The sequence below is a fragment of the Papio anubis genome, chromosome 11 (assembly GCF_008728515.1).
Source record: "Papio anubis isolate 15944 chromosome 11, Panubis1.0, whole genome shotgun sequence".
In the NCBI taxonomy this organism is placed as follows: domain Eukaryota; kingdom Metazoa; phylum Chordata; class Mammalia; order Primates; family Cercopithecidae; genus Papio; species Papio anubis.
The window spans coordinates 37,242,641-37,262,107 of record NC_044986.1 but is presented as its reverse complement, the minus strand read 5'-3'; the positions used below and the strand labels follow the sequence as shown (position 1 = coordinate 37,262,107).

General features: G+C 47.4%; 1 protein-coding gene across 1 annotated transcript in view; it reads right to left on the bottom strand.

Annotated features, from left to right (window-relative positions):
- Window positions 1–19,467, bottom strand: part of TLL2 (tolloid like 2) — a 151,915-nt gene that overhangs the window by 28,563 nt on the left and 103,885 nt on the right. Inside the window, exons 8-13 of the mRNA XM_003904059.5 lie at window positions 19,026–19,150; window positions 16,211–16,326; window positions 11,092–11,194; window positions 4,069–4,185; window positions 2,795–2,940; window positions 2,107–2,302 (exon numbers count right to left, since the gene is read on the bottom strand). Coding sequence (XP_003904108.2) covers window positions 2,107–2,302; window positions 2,795–2,940; window positions 4,069–4,185; window positions 11,092–11,194; window positions 16,211–16,326; window positions 19,026–19,150 — 803 coding nt within the window. The remainder of the gene's footprint in view (window positions 1–2,106; window positions 2,303–2,794; window positions 2,941–4,068; window positions 4,186–11,091; window positions 11,195–16,210; window positions 16,327–19,025; window positions 19,151–19,467) is intronic.

Sequence of the window (19,467 nt, the reverse complement as noted above, 5' to 3'; positions counted from 1 at the left end):
AAGGAATTCAGGCAGCTCCTAGAAGCTGGAAAAGGCAAGGAAATAGATTCTCCCTTAGAGCCTCAAGAAGGAATGCAGCCCTGTCATCCCCTTGATTTTATCCCAGTAAGACCCATGTTAGACTTCTGACCTCCACAACTGTAGGATAATAAGTGTGCGTTGTTTCAAGCCACCAAGCCTGTGGTAAATTACAGCTGGAATAGGAAACCAGTCCATCACAATAGCAAGAAGAAATTGTCACATCGGCTTTTTCAGAGAGAATAACCACCTCAAAGATTCCTTCCTTAGCAAAGACAATTAATGGGACTAAATATTACACTGGGTATATTCACTTGCACTATTCCATTTTCTTCTGATGACAACCTTGCAATCATCTGGCAGCATTGTCTCTCCAGGTAGAGAGACTGGAGCTTGTGCAACAGAAGCTATGCAACTGGAGAAATCATGCAACTTGCTTGAGGCCACCCAGCCGGTGTCACTGCTGCCAAGTCAGACAGAGGCCGCCCCAGGCTGGGAGACACCAGGCATGTGCAGGCTGGGCCAGGGAGGGGTGGGGGCTGTGAATTTCCAGGCATCTCAACCAACGCTGTCATATCTTCCCTGTGCAATCACAAGCTGACCTGCTTTCAAAATACACTTGCCATGGTCTGGCTTTTTTTTTGTTTGTTTTGGCTTGAGAAAGAAGCAACTCAAGTTTTGTCTCCAATCCTTCAGCGCCAACATGATTCTTCCTCTGCTACTGTTTGGGTTTTGCTCTTCCCCGATGCTTCAAAATAGGAAAAAATGACAGCCCCACCCCTTGTTTGTCACTTGCCAGCTTTTAAAGTGCCTCCACAGCCATCCTTTCTTTGGGGTTTCACAATAATTGCTTAGGTACAATGGGCAGATGTCCTTTCTATTTCACAGAGAGGAAAACTGAGGCTTCAGTAAGGACGAATGGCTGCCTGCTCTGGGTGACACTGCAGAAGTGGGTTCTTCTGACACCCAGGCTGTTCATGTAGAACCTGGGAGAAGGTCTAAGATGGGGCAGAAAGGGAGAAGGGGAGCAAGGGAGGGACTGAGATTTCTGTGCTGGCTCAGCCAGGAGTCCTAGGAGAAGGGGGAAGAGGAGAAAGCAGCCTCTGAGCAAGCACAAGTGGTGGGGGGGCTGGGGAAGTGGGGTCACTGCTTAAGGGGCAACAGCAGCAGAGGACCGAATGTCTCTACTCACGGGCTGCTGCTGTGCTCCTGGGCGCCCAGGCCCAATGCAGCGGGGAGCAGCCATGCTTCCCTCTTAGGGTGTGGTCTTCAGGGCTTTCAGGGGCCTGACGGCAGAGAATGAGGACCTGCCCATTCAAAGGAGGCTTGGAAGCTGGCTCTTCCGGGGTCAGGAAAGCTGGGTCTGCTCGTGCCATTCTGGGCCTGTTTCCATCAGGACCCTACAGAGCAGCAGGTCCCCAGGGCAACATGGAAATTTGTTCCCAGAGTGCCACCCCTTATTCTCCTCCCGACCCCCATCATGTGGGGGTAAGCATGTAGTCTGGGGGCACTGACGCTCCAGGAGCTGAACACCTGGGTTGCCTCTCTGGCCCACATCAAGGAACAGTGGCAATGTTGTAGAAAGAGTTTGAACTTAGGAATTAGGCCAACTGAATTAGATCCCTGATCTGCCACTTAACTACCTGCATGATCCTGAGAAGCCCTTCCCAGCCCTGATCCAAACCTAACTCACAGGGTTATTTGGGGAATTAAATGACATTATATAAGTTAAGTACCTTACACAGTTCTTGGTACACAGTAGGTGATCAATTAATGATAGCTGCTATCCAAATATTTGCTGTTATTCCATACTCAGTTTCACTACCATGTAGTTTGCCCTTGTAAACTTACTAGACCTAATTTCCAAGTATAGAACTTTCTATCGTGTGGAAGCCAAGGCTGAGCCTGCTCCTGATCAGTTGGGAACTCTGCTGGGGGCCCACACCCAGCTCTGAAATGTGTCGCTGCCTTTTCTCTGCAGGGAGCCTTGTTTGGTGGTAAGCTTCCATATGGTTTTGTGTGTCTTAAGCCAGAGGGAGCAATGTTTCTTCTTGTGCCTAAAAGTGGGAACAAACTGCTAATTCATACCCTTGAAAAAATTGGCCGCAAAGCCCGCTTTATTGATAGAGCCATCGGACACAAACTTCATCCACAGTCTGTTGGAGCTCGATTTCACATCCTCCGGCTTCTCATAGCCACAAAAGTGGCCGATCAAGGCACTCTCTTCCGTGGGGCCATCCCGGATTTCCAGGTAGTCGTATGCACAGCTGTCGTGCCTTTCAATCTAAAGGAAGAAACAGAGACAAGGTGGATGGCAGATGGTTCCACTTTCAGGTTTTTGATTTAAGAAGAGAACCCAAATATCACTCTCAAAATCTAACCAAGAGGCGGAAGGACCCAAGTGTGTCCCAGGTCTCTCCATGCTGCTTCCTAGTTCGCGCCTTACTTGCAGAAGTCAAGGGTGAATCAAGCTGAGAAAAGTCTAAGAGGATAAACAGAGAAGAACAATTCTACCAAACTTCCCTGGATCCCATCCTGAATTTTCACTTTGATTATTATTCTCAATCTCTCTTACTGTCCTCAGAAAGGTGGCGAACCCCGTTTCAAAAGCCTGCATAGATGTTGATGTCAGATGTCCGGGCACAATTCACCATGGGCTTGAGAATGGCCTCTTAGGTTCCCGTTTTTAACCAAAAATGAACACCCATCTTTACAGAGTGGAGAGTGTCTAGCAAAAGTTGCGTTTCCTTGGGAAGCCGGTCTGAGCAGCACTCACCTCAAAAGCTTGGAAGGTAAGTCCCACGTGGAACCCCTCCGAAACCGTAATCCTCCAGACACATTCCTTGGAAGGTCTGTAGTCATCCGGATAGTTGGGAGATTGAATCTGACCGGCATCTTTGTTAATGTCTCCCCCGCAGGTAGCTTTAGAAAGAGACAGCAGGAGAGGAAGACGGGGGGCCTTGGTCAGTCAGATCTTAGGAAGGAAGGTGGCGGGAGCCGCTTGCCACCACTAGGTGGCTCCACTCGCCAACATTTTCATCTCCACCCCACAAACACGGTGCCTCCAGAAAGGCACGATTGCATTTGTCTTTAACTCTGATTTTTTTTTTCATATAAAGAAAAAACCACGTAAAGCAGTGGTTCTCTACCTTCGCTGTGCATCAAAATCGCCCGGGGGAGTTTGCAAACTGTGGAAGCTGGGGCCACACCCACCAGAGGTTCTGATTCCAGTGGGTGTGGGGGAGCCCTGCGGAGCCGCGAAGTTCTCCAGGTGATTCAAGGTAGAGGGTACAGGATCGCTGGTAGGAAGGGACCCGTGCGCACACACGTGCACACGTGCGTATACATGCACATTACTTATTTCACAAAGACAAAACTTTGGCCTCTCTAAAATTGTAATAATTTAAGGCCAAAGGACCCTTGGTAGTTTTCTCGTAGTTTCCCTTTTTTTTTTTTTTTTTTTTTTGGCAGAGGGTACGGTGGGGTGGGGAGTGAGCCAGAGAAGCTCAAGACATAGAAGAAATAGAAGCAGCATCGCCTGGTGGCAGCTGCCTAGAGCCCAGACCTATTGATTCCTTCTACCAGTCACCAGGGTGGCCTCAGAGGCCCTTCTAAGAAACGCAGTTGGAAATTCCTTGATGTTGCCCAAAGCCTTCTTTTCACAAAGGAAACAAACAGAGGCCCAGCGAGATCAGATTCTTTGCTTAGGCTCACACAGCAATTCAGAGGCTGCTATCATTTCCACAGGGTTCTAGATCCCCCCAATACCATCCTGTATGGGGGAAGCCGATTCCTCAGCTGGCCTGGAATGAGGGTTGAGCGGGATGGCGTCAGGAGGATGGCACCACTTCTGAAGTGGGCACAGCTGGCCTCTGCTTCCAGAATGTTGCCAGAGGGGCTGTGGAATCCTCAGCTTGCCCCCTGTGGTGGCTGCCCCCACCCCCGTGGCTCTGGCTTGGAGTGCCTGGGCTGGGAGAGGGACAGTGGGCTGCCTGGGAAGGACAGAGCTTATGAGGGTCCACCGAGCGGCTGCTTTCACCACGCACAAACCTTCGTACACTGCAAAGAAACCCCTGCCCAAGATGTTGCTGCTGCTGCGAAACTCCACCCAGAGCCGGCTGTCTGTGGAGACGAGGGGCTCCGGGACCTTATCGCCGCAAAACCTGCCTGGAAAGTGGAAAAAGAAGCAGTTAGGAGACCTGGGGACAGTAAGAAGGCACTGGCTTCAGGCTAGGAGGAAGCCGAGGTTCTTCACACGTGGTTTGAAGTGAGCAATAACCCTGGCTGGGATAACTTATCCTGTAGCACACACAGGATCAAAAGATGGGATTGGAAGAGTCACACAACAATGCGTGACTTAATTCTTATTCAGGATGACTTCAGGGGAATTCCAGATTCCCATCAAGGTATCCAGAGAAGAGCCAAGGCAGCCTCTCCCCTGCCGAGTGGGTGTTGCTGAGGCTCTGAAGGTGTGGCAGGGGAAGAATGGTGAGATAGTAGCGCAGATTTCCTTTCCTGGTATTTCCTGTTGCATGTATGCCCTTCCCTTCTGGGGGCATTAGACATTCTGCTTTCCTTTCCTTGGGAAGGGATGCCAGGGAATACACAGTAAAGAAATAAAACCATCTTGGCATTTACATTTCACAAGCCTAGTTGCAATAGCAAAGATCTGGAAGGATGCACCATATTTTCCCCCATCCTGGTAGCCGTAGGAGGGTTCCTAGGATTGAGGAGTGAGAGGACTAGCGGGACAGCACCAGGGAGCCCCTAAAAGGACCCATTCCCCATCTCACCTTGAGAAAGAGATCCCAGGTAGGTTTAAGGATCTAAGAGAAACAGAAAACTGTCTCCTCAGTCCCTGGGCAGACTCCAGAGTGGCAGCAAGACCCTGGATTCCCCTGCTGTGCCTACTTCCCAAGGTCAGCAGAGAAGTGTCTATGTGATTGTCCAGACACTTGGCCATGAGACAGGCATGCAGAGCTCTTCAGGCAAAGTGTGACAGGATGGCAGCAACATGATTCCAGCCCGAGAGGGTGATGGAAGTGACTTTCCCATTGCCAGGAGGATTAGGGGAGCCATAGAATGTCTCCCAAGCTTCTAGGGGAATGTAAGCCTGCACCATTCTAAACCGGCCTAGGGTTGATACAAGGAGGAAGCCCAGCAGCCTCTATCTGGACAGAGGACTCATTGGTTGGGGATGAGGACATCCCAGCAATGCCAATCAGGGTGGCAGGATAGATGCTCCCCCACCACCACCATGCCTTGGCATAAACTATGCCCCCCCCACCAGGACATACAAATTGACCAAAGCTGAAAACACAAATTGACCAAAATCAAGTCCCTACTACCTGATGGAAAGGGGGCTCATCATAGACAAACTTTTGTTATTGGGAAAAAAAATTAACATGTTTGTATTTCTTAGACACTTGGGTGCATGGTCTGAAATCTGGAGCTTCCACAGAAGCCTGGTCTTCCCAGTATCTGGTCATTCTTGGCCATCTAATCGCTACTGCCACGTCAGGATGGCAGCCCAGGGCGAGACGGGAGATGGGTTCATTTTTACTGATTGGTTCAGAACACAGACCAGTCACAGTCCATTTGGACTGGAAGATCATGGTTCTACCAAGCACCTACTGCATTAGTCACTCAGAGAATGTATTTAGCTGTGGGGGGCAATGGGGAATGGGGAGTGGCTGCTAATGAGTATGGGTCTTCTTTGGGAGTAATGAAAAAAAATTTTTTTTTTTTTTTGAGACAGAGTCTCACTCTGTCACGCAGGCTGGAGTGCAATGGCGTGATCTCAGCTCACTGCAACCTCTGCCTCCCAGGTTCAAGGGATTCTCCTGCTTCACCCTCCCAAGTAGCTGGGACTATAGGCGCGTGCCACCATGCCCAGCTAATTTTTTGTATTTTTAGGGGTTTCACTATGTTAGCCAGGATGGTCTCAATCTCCTGACCTCATGATCTGCCTGCCTCAGCTTCCCAAAGTGCTGGGATTACAGGCGTGAGCCACCGCGCCCCGCTGTGATGAAAATATTCTAAAATTGATTGTGGTGACACAACTCTGAGCATGCTAGAAACCATTGACTGGTATACTTTAAGTGGTGAATTGTATGGTCCAGAAATTTTATCTGAATATTTTTAAAGCAGATATATCGTGGGTACTCTTACTGCCAGTGCTATGTTAGGCAGTGGACAAGCCACTTGAGGCCATGAGCAGGTGAGGTTAGGGGAGGAGTAAAGGCCACTGTGGGCATCTCCTAATGGCCAGCTGTGTTGTACATGTTTTGGGGAAACATGGGGGTAAAGGCTGCTAATCTCCTCTGCTTCCTTCCAATTCTGACCACCTGTAGCCTTTTGGATTTGGGGAGATTAATATTAAGTGAGATGAGATGAAACTCCTGCCAATAATTTGGCAAGAAAAAAATCCACCAGAAGCCTCTAAATTTTCAGTAATGGTTTCTCTGGCACGGCCAATTAATGTTAAGTGATTTTTGGAAAATGACAGGCAAGCCTGGGGAAGTACTGCTTACCAATGAGGGCACGGAGCAATTAGACAGTGCTGGTTCACAAAAGGAATTCCTTCTTCGCCTAGCCCAAGTTTCAGATCCAAGTTTCTCCTTTTAAAACCCAGCTGTCACAGTCGCTGAGGCATATTTCCAAAAGAGAGGGGGACTTTCACTGCCTCGCCTCCAAAAGACCTAAGCAGATGAGATGAACCACCCACCACCCGAGGGCCAGTAGACAGCTTCTCTCTGCTGAGTACTCAACAGGAGGCAGGAATTGCAGCCTAAGGTATATTTTACTGCCTTGGCAAAACTAGACTTGGTAGAACAAATTACAAATTATTCCTAAGCCCTCTCCCCAAATCATGTTGTAACTCTTAACTAGAATCCTCTACTTTATCCCTTAACTGATGTCTCAGTGTTCTCATCTTCATCGTAGTGGTTCTAATAAAAGTCCCTTTTTTATTGACTCTGTCTGTGCCAGACACTGTCCTAAGCACTTTCCATGGATTATCTCATTTCATCCCGATACTCTCTGAATTAGATACTATTATTAATCCCATTTCACAGACAAGAAAACTGAGGGTCAGAGAATTTAAGTCTCAAAGCTGTAAGTAAGAGCGGGATTTAAACCCGAGCAGTCTGAGACCTTCATTATCGGTATCATCTGCTTCATCATCACCACCACTACCATCAAAAAGAAAACCTTCACTGACTGAGGTACCGTTCTGAACATTGTATAATTTTGGATAAATAGACATAAAATCTACTCTCTAGTAATATAGATGTCATCCCCATTTCCCAGTTTGGAAACAGACAAGTAGGAATGAAGATCAAAGCCTCAAACCGTAAAGCAATTCTGTGGAAATGCCAGGCTTGGCCGTTTGACTCATTCCATCATTTCTGCTCATTTGGGAGGCTGCCCCTGGCTAGCGAGCCTGAGTAGCCCGGGCCACACGACACTGATTGGCCAGCCTGGCCTTTCTGAACTTCCCTCTCCCCATTTCAGGGAAAGAGGGAAAAAGGGCTTTTGTATGCATTGTGGTGATACAGAATGCCCAAAGACAGTTCTGCATACAAAAGTGCATTGTTAGAGTAATTCCTCTAACAGAAATAAGGGAGGGAATCCAATTTACTGGACAGAATTTAAGATCACTGGATGAATTCTATCTGCAGCCAACTTCCTCCCCTCTTTAGGTGCAGAATCATAAGTGACCCCCAAAACTGATAAACCAATTTGATATCTTTAGCCAGCCATGAAATGTTCTTAGTCGACTTTTCCGTTAATCACTATGTGAAAACCGGGGTCTCAAAAAATAGCCTCCTTCCAAGGAGACTAAGCAGGCTGGAGAGAAACTGGACTAGAGAAAAGGTATCAGATTCCTGCACTGAAATCCGGTTCCTGGATTTAGAGGAGGAGTTTAATAAGGATATCAAGAAGAGGAAATGCAGATGAGGATACTACAAGTGGGCTCCATGGGGAGTCATAAAGGGTTCATTCATAAAAAGTTATGCGTCCATTATGCCTGGATTTTCACACACTGCCCTGGGAAAAAATGCGATGCACAGTTTTCAGAGCAAGATGCATACTTTCACAATCCGCCCTAATCCGCTCTCCCTCCTGCCAAAGGGGCATTGACCTGCCTCCTCCCAGCAGATTTTATGGCACTGACCCCTCCCAGGGACCAGCTCGGCCGACACAATGCACTTGTTCCAAACACAAAAGTTCACTAACAACTGCATTTGGAAACATCAGAGCAGGCCAAATAGTTGGCAAAGGAGAACTGCAAATGAAGAATAACGGTTACAGGCGCTGGCACTCTACACACACACACACACACACACACACACACATTAAAAGTGGGTAAAACATGAGCCAAAAAAACCCAAAAAAACTTAAAACAAAAAACAAAACAAAACAACAACAAAAAAATATCACCACCACCAATAAACGGCAAAAGTCCCATTTCATTAATGAAATGTAGCCAGAGATACCAGGATCTATAATGAGAAAATTCTTGTTTCAAGTTCAAGAAAAAGGAACTCCTGGAAATCTCTCTGCCTGTGCCCATTCTCAGGAACGTGCCTTGGCCCTCTCTGGGGAACTTCAGTAACAGAGAGCTTCCTCCCCTTAAGCCTTTAAATCTATCCCATTCCAGGGAGGTGGGGGCAGAGAGTTGCCAGATTTAGCAAACAAAACGCAAGGAAGCCCAGTACATTTGAATTTCAGATAAACAACAAATAATGTATTTTATCTGGCACCCTTGGGTTCAGCAGTCACCTCTCCCCTTCACCAGGACATCAGAATTCTGGTCTGATCTCAGCCACTGGCTGTGTGGCCTTTGAGTTAGTCCACACTTGGGGAGCCTGGCTTTCTCATAAAAGTGTGGGATTCGGTGACTGTAAGGTCTCTGCCAGGTTGCGGGGTCTGTGATCCAATGTTCTCAGGAAACTCCTCCCACATAGCTCTTTTTATTATTTCATTACAGAATGACACCTGAATGTGTTCTTACAAAAGATTCAAACAATGGAGAAGTATACAAAACAAAACTTCATGAAGCTGTTCACCACCTCCGCACTTCCTTCCTCAGAGGTAATCACCTTCAGCCAGATGGATGGGCATATTTGTGGTCCTTTCTACGTATGTGGTACTAGATTTGGGCACATGCCCTTTTATATAAAGGTAAATAGGATCATTCTCTGACCCAACTTGTGGGGATTCCAATTCAGGGTCTCCCAGGAATCCGTATTCACAGAAATCTTCTCAGGAGGTTCTCATGTCCAGCCAGGTTTGGGAACCTCTGCTACTGGGAATCCAGCCTTCTGTCTTTTGCCACAAGCAAACAGTGCTACCTGTAAAGCCAGACCCTCCTTTTGGCTGCTAGAGAGCGCCATGCCTGCTCATGGTAGGCAGGAAACAGAAATCCAGGCCTGCAGCCTCTGCCCTGCCACTGGGGGGTGGATTCCACTGGTCCTGCAGTAGACGCACTCCTGTCCGTGCTTGGCATGGGGATCACTTTCTTGGCTTGTCTACCTGCACAGCTGACTACTTGACTGACTTCTCCTAGTGGTGCAGCCTAGGACCCCTCAGTCATATGAAAGATTAATGTCTGCCAGGCTACCTTGAGTCCAGCCAACCCCTCTGTCCAGCCTCTTCTGACCTACCCCAGCCTGGGCTCCCTAGAATCTGGCATGAAGTCAGGGCTCAGTCTAGTAGTGACACCTCCCAGCTTAGCCTTGTCCCTTCTTTCCTATCTCCATCTCGGCCAACCACCCAACACCAGCTCACTCTCAGGCTCACCAGCTGCAGCATAACAAGTTGGGCTTTCTGCTCACGTGAATATGTGCCAGGGACAAAGTCCTCACTGAGCACTTAGACTTGTCCAAACCAGAGCCCACCCTGCAGACCCCTCTACGAGTGAGGACAATACACTCTCAGCTGAGACCCTCCCATCTGGCTCCTCGTCACTTCTGCCTCTCTCTCCAGCTCCACCATGGCGGCCATTCCTGGGCTGAATGAGTCCCAGTGTCTACTCCCGAGACACTGGAGCCATCGGTCCTCTAGGCAAGGCTAACCTCCCCTGTCATCCACGAGAGATCTCTCTGGAGTGAACTAACTAACCTTTCTGGTTATACCACCTGCCCACTGTGTCTCACTCAAAGCTCCAAGCTAACTTTGCATGGGTGAGTTCATGCTGTATTCATCTCACAAAAACAATACACACTCATCATAGAAAAATTGGAAAATATAGCTAAACCAAGAACAACAGAACACATTTTAAAAAAACTCTATCACCCTGAAATTATTTATGTATATTTATAATTTTACTTGAGATTTATATTGCAGATCACAAAGTGGTATCTTCTAGTTAATTCAGCCTGTACGCATGTTTTAAGTCATTTTGCTTTGAATAAGTTTGGACAGGATATTTGGTGTTCAGTTCACCACACTACCCCCACCCCTCCTTATTTTATTACACAAATCCCATCTCCTTCATTTACATGTTATCCTTGAAGCCATCTACATTTGCAACACCTGCATTATATATATGTGTGTGTATATATGTATTTAATACGTAAATGTATTTTTTAATTAAAATGGAATCCTACTGCTTATTCTATTTTTGTCACATACTTTTTTGTGTGTAACGGTGTACCAGAACACCTTTCTGTATCAGTAGTCAACTCCAACTTCACTTTTAATGGCTGGGAAGTTTTCCATTGAAAAGATGGATCATAATTTATTCAGCCAAACCCTACTGTCGAACATTGAAATTGCTTGCAATTTTTCCTGCTTCAGTGAACATCCCTGTAGCTAGAGCTTTGCACACTTCCTTAATTAGTTCCCTAGGATGAATTCCAAAAAGTGGAATTGCTGGGTCAAAGGGTATTTGCAGTTTTAAAGGCTTTTAACATGTGTGGCCAAATGGAGTGCTCCGAGTTTTACAATGACAGAGGCCCTTGAGAATTTCCTGTGACCGCTGTCAAGGTGGACCTTCCAGACATTAACAGCATCCCGGGGAACATCCCATCACTCCCCTCTTAACGGTGTCTAAAGTCAACTTACCCAAAAGGGGGGCTTTTCTCCAGTAACCATCCCGGACCTCCACGTAATCATACCAGCACAGCCGGCTTTTAAACAAATCCATGGATGTGAAGTTTAAGACGATCTGCAAAGAATTACCATAAAGTGAGTTTTGGCAGCAAAGCCTGAGGAGTTTGGGAAGATATATCTTGCATACCGGTGTTCTCACGTTACCCTTTAGCATGCAGAACTCTCAGACCGCAGTAGGAGTGTTGTCTCAAAAGCACGCTCACAGGAAACCTAAGGACATTAAATAATAAACCTTAAGCAGGATGGGGAGTAAACAGAAGGAGATGGGTCCTTCGGTTCTGTCTGGGGAATCACTTGAGCTTTTGAAGTCACTAGGTGGTTTACAGAAAGCAAGATGCATTAAAAAGACTGGCCAGGGCACATGGAGACTAAGGATTTGGAAGGAGGTAAGGGGTCAGCGAAGTTCAGAGATACTAGAAGATCTTATAACATCATCAATCATTCCAAAGGGTCTGGGGTTAGCCTGAGTGCATCTGAACATCTCTGTGATCAATCTCCCCTCAGCCATGACCTCACTGTCCTGAGGTGTGGTGTGTCTAAAGACCTTCCTACAGTTAGTCCATTCATTCATTCACTCCACCATTGTTTGTTGACCACCTTCTGAGTGCCAGCCTGTGCTGGCCAATTGAGATAGAAAGATCAGTAAGACAGGGTCCTCTGCCTTTGGGGAGCCCAGGGAAGGGGGGAAAGGCAGATGGGCCAAACCAATGGGAACACTATGGTATAAATACTGAAAAGAGAGGGATTGTCATGAGGAGCGTCTTGACAGCCCTGTCTGGACATCCCTGAGGTCAGGTAGCAGATGCTCCCATGGCCAAACAGGTGATTACTTAGTAGGGGGAAAGGGAGGGCTGGGTAGCCCCACGGACTGGGCCTCAGCACACAGGTGCTGTACCCATGAACTGGCTCTGGTCCCCCCGCAGCCCGCCAGCTTGGGGCTTCCCTGGCAGATGGCCCAGAGCAGAATTCAGATTTCCCCTGGCCTTTCACCCCCATGCAAGCTCCACTAAAGCAGGTGCCTGTGGCTCCTCCCACTGTCCTAAGGCACAGTGGCTTGTCTGGCCCAGGCTCACCTTTCCTCATGCCCCACATACCTCTGCTCCACCACGTCTCCACTCTTCCTGATCTCCAGCCCTGCCCCAGCCCCTGTACCCCTGACTCTATTTGTTTTCCAACCCTGGGGGACCTTGCTCTCAGCAGTTCCTCTCTCTCCAGTGTCTCCACTCACGGCCCCTCCACTAGCCACTTCTTTATATTCAAACAGCCCCAGGGGCCTTCTAGCTCTAAGTAAACTCTCAGGCTGGAAGGCTTCCTCAAAGGTTCCCATTCCCTCCCCACCAAATCTAAAGGACTGTTATTTGTCCTTGTGTCCCATGACCCTTCTGCCCAGAGCTTATCCTTTCCGGTTTCCACCACGCTGGCCTATCTTCTCCCCACTGCTCTTGCTCCTCTGCCCTTCCCGCTCCCCACTAGGTGAGAGCACCTCCAGACAAAGCATTTCCTTTCCAGCCTCCTCCACTGTAGGTGACGCCATTGCCCCGATGGCCAAGGAGCCAAGCTTTGGTATTATCTTTCCTTCATCCTGACTGTTGATCCCTCTTATCTGTTCAGCATCCATGCTGTAGCTCTTTTTCTTTTAAGATATCTGCATCCCTCCCCTCCAACCCCATCTCGCTCCCCCTGCCTCACCCCCTCCTGGACTGCTCCCACACGATTCCTGGACTCCTCCCTGCTGTGGCCCCATTTGTTCTACACACTAGCGCTTCTAGATCAATGTTCCACTCACATCTCATGTTTACCAGACCCCTCCCAATCTTCCACTCATATATCATATTGATCAAACCCCTCAGGAAACCTCAGTGGCTCCCGTGTCCCCATCTCATGAATGAAATTCTGCTTACTTTCCACGCCCCCAGAGCCTATCCTGTGCAACCTATTCCCCAGTGTTCCCTGATAGTCCTATGTCAGAGAAACCCTCCCCAGGCCTGCTCAAGTGTCCCCCTCCTCAAGCCTGGGTCTGATTGCCCTGATGAACATGATTGATCTTTGCCTCTTTGGAATGCCCCGCCCTCTGTCTTATAATGATTCTAGAGTTAGTGTCTTTAGATCTGCCTAGATCTGGATTTGCTTCTCAGTTCCATCTACTAGCTCTGGAGTCTTGGGGAAATACTTGTTCTCTAGTTTCCTCATCTGTGGCACAACACGCACATCACTGTGCTGTTGAGGGGACTGTGCGAGAAACCATATGTAGAGTGTATATTGCTATGCCTGGCACGTCATAGGCACTCGACAAATAGCAACTTAAAATACCAGGCAGTCCACACTGAGTGTACACTTAGCATACCACAACTAACACTAACCACACCTCACAGGCTGCCCCTCTTGATTAGTGTTGAGTGCCCGTCCCTTCCCTTGGGCCCATCCCACCCAATGTTTCATCTCAGGACAAATCACATCTTCCACAAAGCCCTGTGATCTCCTAGGAAATGAAGAGTCAGTGCCAGGAAAAAACAGTTCAGTTCACCTTCTGTCATTGTGTGTGTGTGCACGCACGCGTGCATGCATGCATGTGTGTGTGCACATATGCATGTGTGTGCGCACATGTGTGTGTGTGTGTGTGCAACACTGTCACTCCTCTTTCAAACTAGACTGTGTTTTTCAACCCTACTTGCACATTAGAATCATCTTTGAAGCTTTAAAAAAAACTTACCAAGCAAACACCCTTCCTTCCATTAAATCAGATTCCCTGGGAGTCGGGGGAGGGGGACCCCAAATAAACACCAAGTCTCTCAAAGACAGGGGTGTGCCTTAGATTTCTGTCCTATCCCACACCGTGCTCATATTCAGGTGGTAGAGCTTAGTAACACCTGTAGGCTGGTTTGCACAATAATTCTCTAGCCTTTGCTTTTTTAAAATTACAGAAAGGAAATGTTAGTACAACTTCCTTGGTAACACATTCATGATCTGAATGAATGGGATAATTATTCAGGCTAATTACTTTAAGTATGTTAGTGAACCATAAAGACCATAGGGGAAAGAGGTGAGGAACAAGAGGTGATACTCAAATCAATCAAGTTTGCTAATTACTAGCAGCTCTAGGGAAGGCTGGGTGAAGCAGAAATGGAAATAATTGGTGCAGAAATTTCAATGATGTATATTCTCTGTCCCCAGTTAGCACTAATAATTAAGGCTTGATGAAGTTTACACAGTTCAAACATATCACACACTCTCTGCTGTGCAGGGCAATTCAATAATTTGGAAATAATCAGACCTCTTCCTCTTCCCCCTTTCTGCCTCCCTCCTGTTAGCCTCCAGCAAGCACCAGGTTTTCACATCTACCTAAGGCAGACAGGTCTGGGGTCTCAGACACAAGATGACAGCCATACTTAATGTCTTAAATGCTTAGAGCCAAAGGAAGTATGTATACATGTGTGTGCACACATGTGCATTCATGTGTGTGTATAAATGCACGTTCAAATGTCTAGCCTGGCCCCTTTGTGTAATAATATAAGATGATGGTCAAGCATTCAAGCTCTTAGAGTCCAGTTGCCTGGGTTCAAATCCCAACTCTGCAACAAACTAAGAAGCCTTGGGCAAGTTCCAATTCCTTACCTGTAAATAATTATGGCAACAGCACCTATTTTACGAAGTTGATGTGAGGACTAAATTAGATGATCCACATGATATGCTAAGAATGGTATCCAGTCCACAGAAAATGCTCACAATGGTTCCTGGCCATTTATCTCTAGTTAGCACACTATGCTTAACTTGACATTTAGATGGACATTTTTAAAAGTTATGAATTCGAAATACCTGAAGGTTGGCTGCAGGTGCCTGAAAAATTCCATCACACCCCACTGCCACCCCTAGCTGCAGGTTTTTCACTCAGCCCCTCACCCACCCACATATCCATTCAACAAATATTTATCATGTGACCAGTCTGTGCCACAGACTGTGTGGAGTGCCGGGGCCCTGGGGGTGAATGATCTCCAACCTTAAAAAGCTTAAGATTTGGAAGTGGGACAGATAAACCAGTAGTGACAATACCATGAGACATGCTACAACAGGTACGATTGTAGACAGCTCTGGGGACACTGGGGGTATCCCCTAACCTAGACCTAGGGAACAGAGTTTCTCCAAGATAGTTGTATCTAGTCTGAGACAACTTGAAGAACACTCAGATTTATAGAGACATGTAGCAAAAAGATAAACTTTGGAGTGCAAAACCTCAGTTCTCAGTTCCTAGTTCTATATCTTACCTTGACTTTTAGCACTTTCCTTAATGTTCAAGCCTCAAATTCCTCATCCATATAATGGATACAAGAGTATGTGCCATGCAGTAGGGTTGAAAACATCTCACCCGTCGACCAGAGTGAAAGAGATCCTTGCCCTGGGTTCAGCTCTAGGGGGTCATGGAATCTTCAAGACCAAAGGAATGTGTCCACCCAGGGCTTGCCTAGCTCCTACGCCACACTCCAGGAACCCAGGAATTCCCTGTCCTCACAGCTCTGAGCCCACTGCCAGGACATGCAAGGGTCTCTTCCCTGGATCCATCTTCTTGAGTGTAGACTACATGCCTGGGCCAGTCCATCCCACTGGAGGGGCAGCCAAGGTGTGGCTGTTTGCAAAAGAGGAGTGGAAGATGCCTAGGGAAGTGGACTGGGTTGTCAACAGGGATGTTCTTTAAGCCCAAATAGTGAGACGGAGGTTGGGGGGAAGAAAAGACAGCTGTGGGCTTCCCGTGTCACCATCTTCCAGAGCAGCAATCCGAGGTGTCACTGAATTCTAAATTCCAGGACATTATAATAGTGTATTTATTAAAGTTGGGGGGAACTGTGAGCTTGATTTACAACTAAGTGGATATTTAGTACATGCCAGCCTTCATTTGTATGGGTGAGACTGGTTGAGAAGTCCAGAAATAATGAACGTAGAGCAAGCAGCACCATGCCTAGCACACGGTGGGCGCTCATAACAAAACGGCTGTTATTTTTACTATTAACAATAAGAATTCCTCCCACCTCACCCAATTCAAGGAGTGCCGTCCCATTTGCCAAGGGGGTTTCCCACCTACCTTTTCCCCTGGGGTGACCGAGATCCTCCAGACGCAGTGGGAGTAAGATGGGTACCCATTTGGGAAACCAGGTGCAGAAAAGTTTCCCGTTGTATCCTGCAGGGTCTCCCCACACGCTGCGCAAGCAAAATCACAACTGTGATGTGGCATATGCACCTCTCCCTGCCCAAGCAGCTCCCACACAGGGCAGCGGAGCAAACATACCCCTTTACCAGCCAAAGCCCGCGGAACAGGTTGGTGAGAGTGTAGCAAGTAGATTGACGCTTTCTGGCTAACAAAAGCACAAGTAGGATCTGGGAGCCAAAAAGGAATGCCCAGGAATTTCTTCTGAGGCTCTCAGGACTGAGCATGGCCTAGAGCTCATGAATCTCAGCTCTCTGGCCAGCTGTGTGGCTTGGGCAAGTTTCCTAGACTTGCTGGACCTTAGTTTTCTTATTTGTAAAATGGTCAGGACCTACCTGAGAGGGTTAGTGAAATCGTGTGTATTACATGAAATGGATCAGCTCAGTGCTTGGAACATAGTGAGTACTTCATATATAATAGACATTATTATTGCTAATAATAATATCGGTGGCAGAGAGAACATGAAAGTGCAAGTAGGGGCCAGGAGCGGTGGCTCACACCTGTAATCTCAGCACTTTGGGAGGCCAAGGCGGGTGGATTATTTGAGGTCAGGAGTTCAAGACCAGCCTGACCAACATGGTGAAATCCCATCTCTACTAAAAAAACAAAAATTAGTTGGGTGGTAGTGGTGTGCACCTGTAATCCCAGCTACTTGGGAGGTTGAGGCAGGAGAATCGCTTGAGCTTTGGAGGCAGAGATTGCAGTGTGCCAAGATTGCACCACTGCACTCCAGTCTGGGTGACAGAGTGAGACTCTGTCTCAAAAAAAAAAAAAAAAAAAAGAAAGAAGAAAGAAAGTGCAAGTAGGTAAGACAAAAAGAAAAAAATGCTTTGAAACTTATTTCAGTTGTTAGTTTAAATCTTTCCTCTTCTTTTTCTGCTACTCACTTCTGCTATCAAGCAGTCAAGAAAACAAAAAAATGCAGAGGCACAGGGAGCTGGAATCTTCTATAGTAAGCTATTCTGCCCTTGAACGTTTCAGGGTTGGTTATGAGTCTAGAACCTAGTCTTTATGTATGTGAAAAGTATTTCCCCTAATTTGTCCTCACAAAAGAAGGGTACCTGTATGAATCCTTGGAAACTACAGGTTTTGCATTTCTCTAATGCCTGAGGATTCAGACTCCAAAGACAAAGACAAAGACACTGGTTCGCTAAGACCCCCTCCTCTTATGTGGCCAACCCTAACATGTGGAGATCCAGCATCCTTAGGCATCTTTCCCTTACATGCAGTTCAACCTCTGCATGGCGACTGATTGAGCTTTCAGTTACTACTCGGAACTACTGGAAGCTCCATATTTTTTGGAGCTGCAGGAAGAGGTATGTGGAGAACCGACCATTATCAGCCTCAGGAAATCCTGGATGTTGGGGCTTCAATATCACATTACTGAACAACTGCCAGGCATCATGAGGATTATGCCTGGCAGTCAACACCCCCAAGGGTTCCATGGAAATTATTTTAGAATAATCATAAACATTCTGCAAGAACAAATACATTACTGTGTGGCTCCACGGTATTTTGCTGCAAATCATTTTGGGAAGTGAGCAGCATAAACGTTATAACTGAATAAATACAATGGCATTTCCCAGGGAATGCTGTAAGGTTTCCCGTTCAATTCAGCAAGGTTATATGATATGTGTGTCCTGCATTTCAGCCCTAACATGCCCCCAGATAACTAATAGCTGGATGGACATATTTTCTAGAGTTTCTTGAGGAAGCAAGCCCCACACAGCACTTTGCATGCCCTGGGGTCCTGTTTAGTAAGGTAATGTGACAGCCCAGATTTTCTAAGATGGTCCTCACTTCAAATACTTCATCTCATGATCAAACTCTGTGTCTGGTTTGGAAGTCTGGGAAAGGCTATTGGTAATGGAACTTCCTTCTATCCTCCTAAAACCACTGAAATGGATTCTCACCCATCAGTGGTAAAATCTCAGCTGCCATAACCAATGCTTTACGTTGAGGCTCAAGAGCTGAAAGGGGTCTAGAAGAGCTCAGACGGTGTGTGTATGATGATGATGCCAAGGGGATGGAAGACAAACAGGACAAATCCAAGGGGAAGGAACGCTTCCAAATGGGCCGGGGAACAGGCATTTGCTCCAATCCCCGTGTATTGTTCCATCTTCAATGGCAGACTCCTGGCCACTGACCAGCACCTTGGATGGCCAGGAAAGCCCCAAGACCAAAGCAACAAGCTCGTTAATAGCACTGAGACTCCCTCCACCTTGTAGCATTTGGGAAACTGACCCCATACTCCCAAAAGCATTCTCCCTCACTCTTTGTCTTCCTGCAAAATTCTGCTTGGTTCTTGTTTTTCCAAACCCACATCCCCTAGTTCCATAGAAAGGAGAGGTGCTCTTACTGTTATGGGGCACACACTGCAGTGTGCCCCTATTTACTGTTGTTCTGTTATGCCTTCTTCCCCTTCTGGACACAAAGGCTTTGCCAGAGAAGTCTGAAGCCTCTCATGAAACTGCCTATGAACTCTAAGACCTATTATTCTCTTCACTGCCTGCCACTATGTCACCATTTCGCCTTTCTATACTGCCTAGCACCTCCTACCAGAAGGACACCAGAAATAATTAAAGCTGCCAAGGAATAGTCCCTTTAGGTCCCCCAGGTTATTTTCCCAGCACAGGGACTGTGCTTTGGAGATGCTAGGGAGGTGCTGGCAGTCCCCTCGGCTCATAGTTACCTGGGCATTTGTACAGCTTCCGGGCTTGAGCTATGTCTCCCTGACTGAGCCGCACACGCTGGCCAATGGTTGGCCTGACGCCATTGTCATCTCGACGGGGGAGGATGGTGTCCAAGAAAACTCCTCTACAAGAAGGAAAAAAAGGGCGAGAGAAAGAAAAGTCAAGGCCATCAGTCTGTCCGTGCTGGGATTTCCAGGCTTTATTCCCTTGCCCACAACCCCATCAACATTCCTGCCTCCTGGCCTGCCTGTTCTGGGCTGGCATGACTGAAAAGGTTTCCTTCGCTCGTGCTGGCATTTTCACATTCCATCTCATCAGCTGCCTACTCGCTTTCCAGTGGGAAGATGACTCTGCCAAGTGTAAAATTTGCCCTAGTGCAGTAGCCCAGGGGCTTCCTTAGGGATGTGTCCTGAGCATTTCCATGAAGCCCCGACAGGTCCA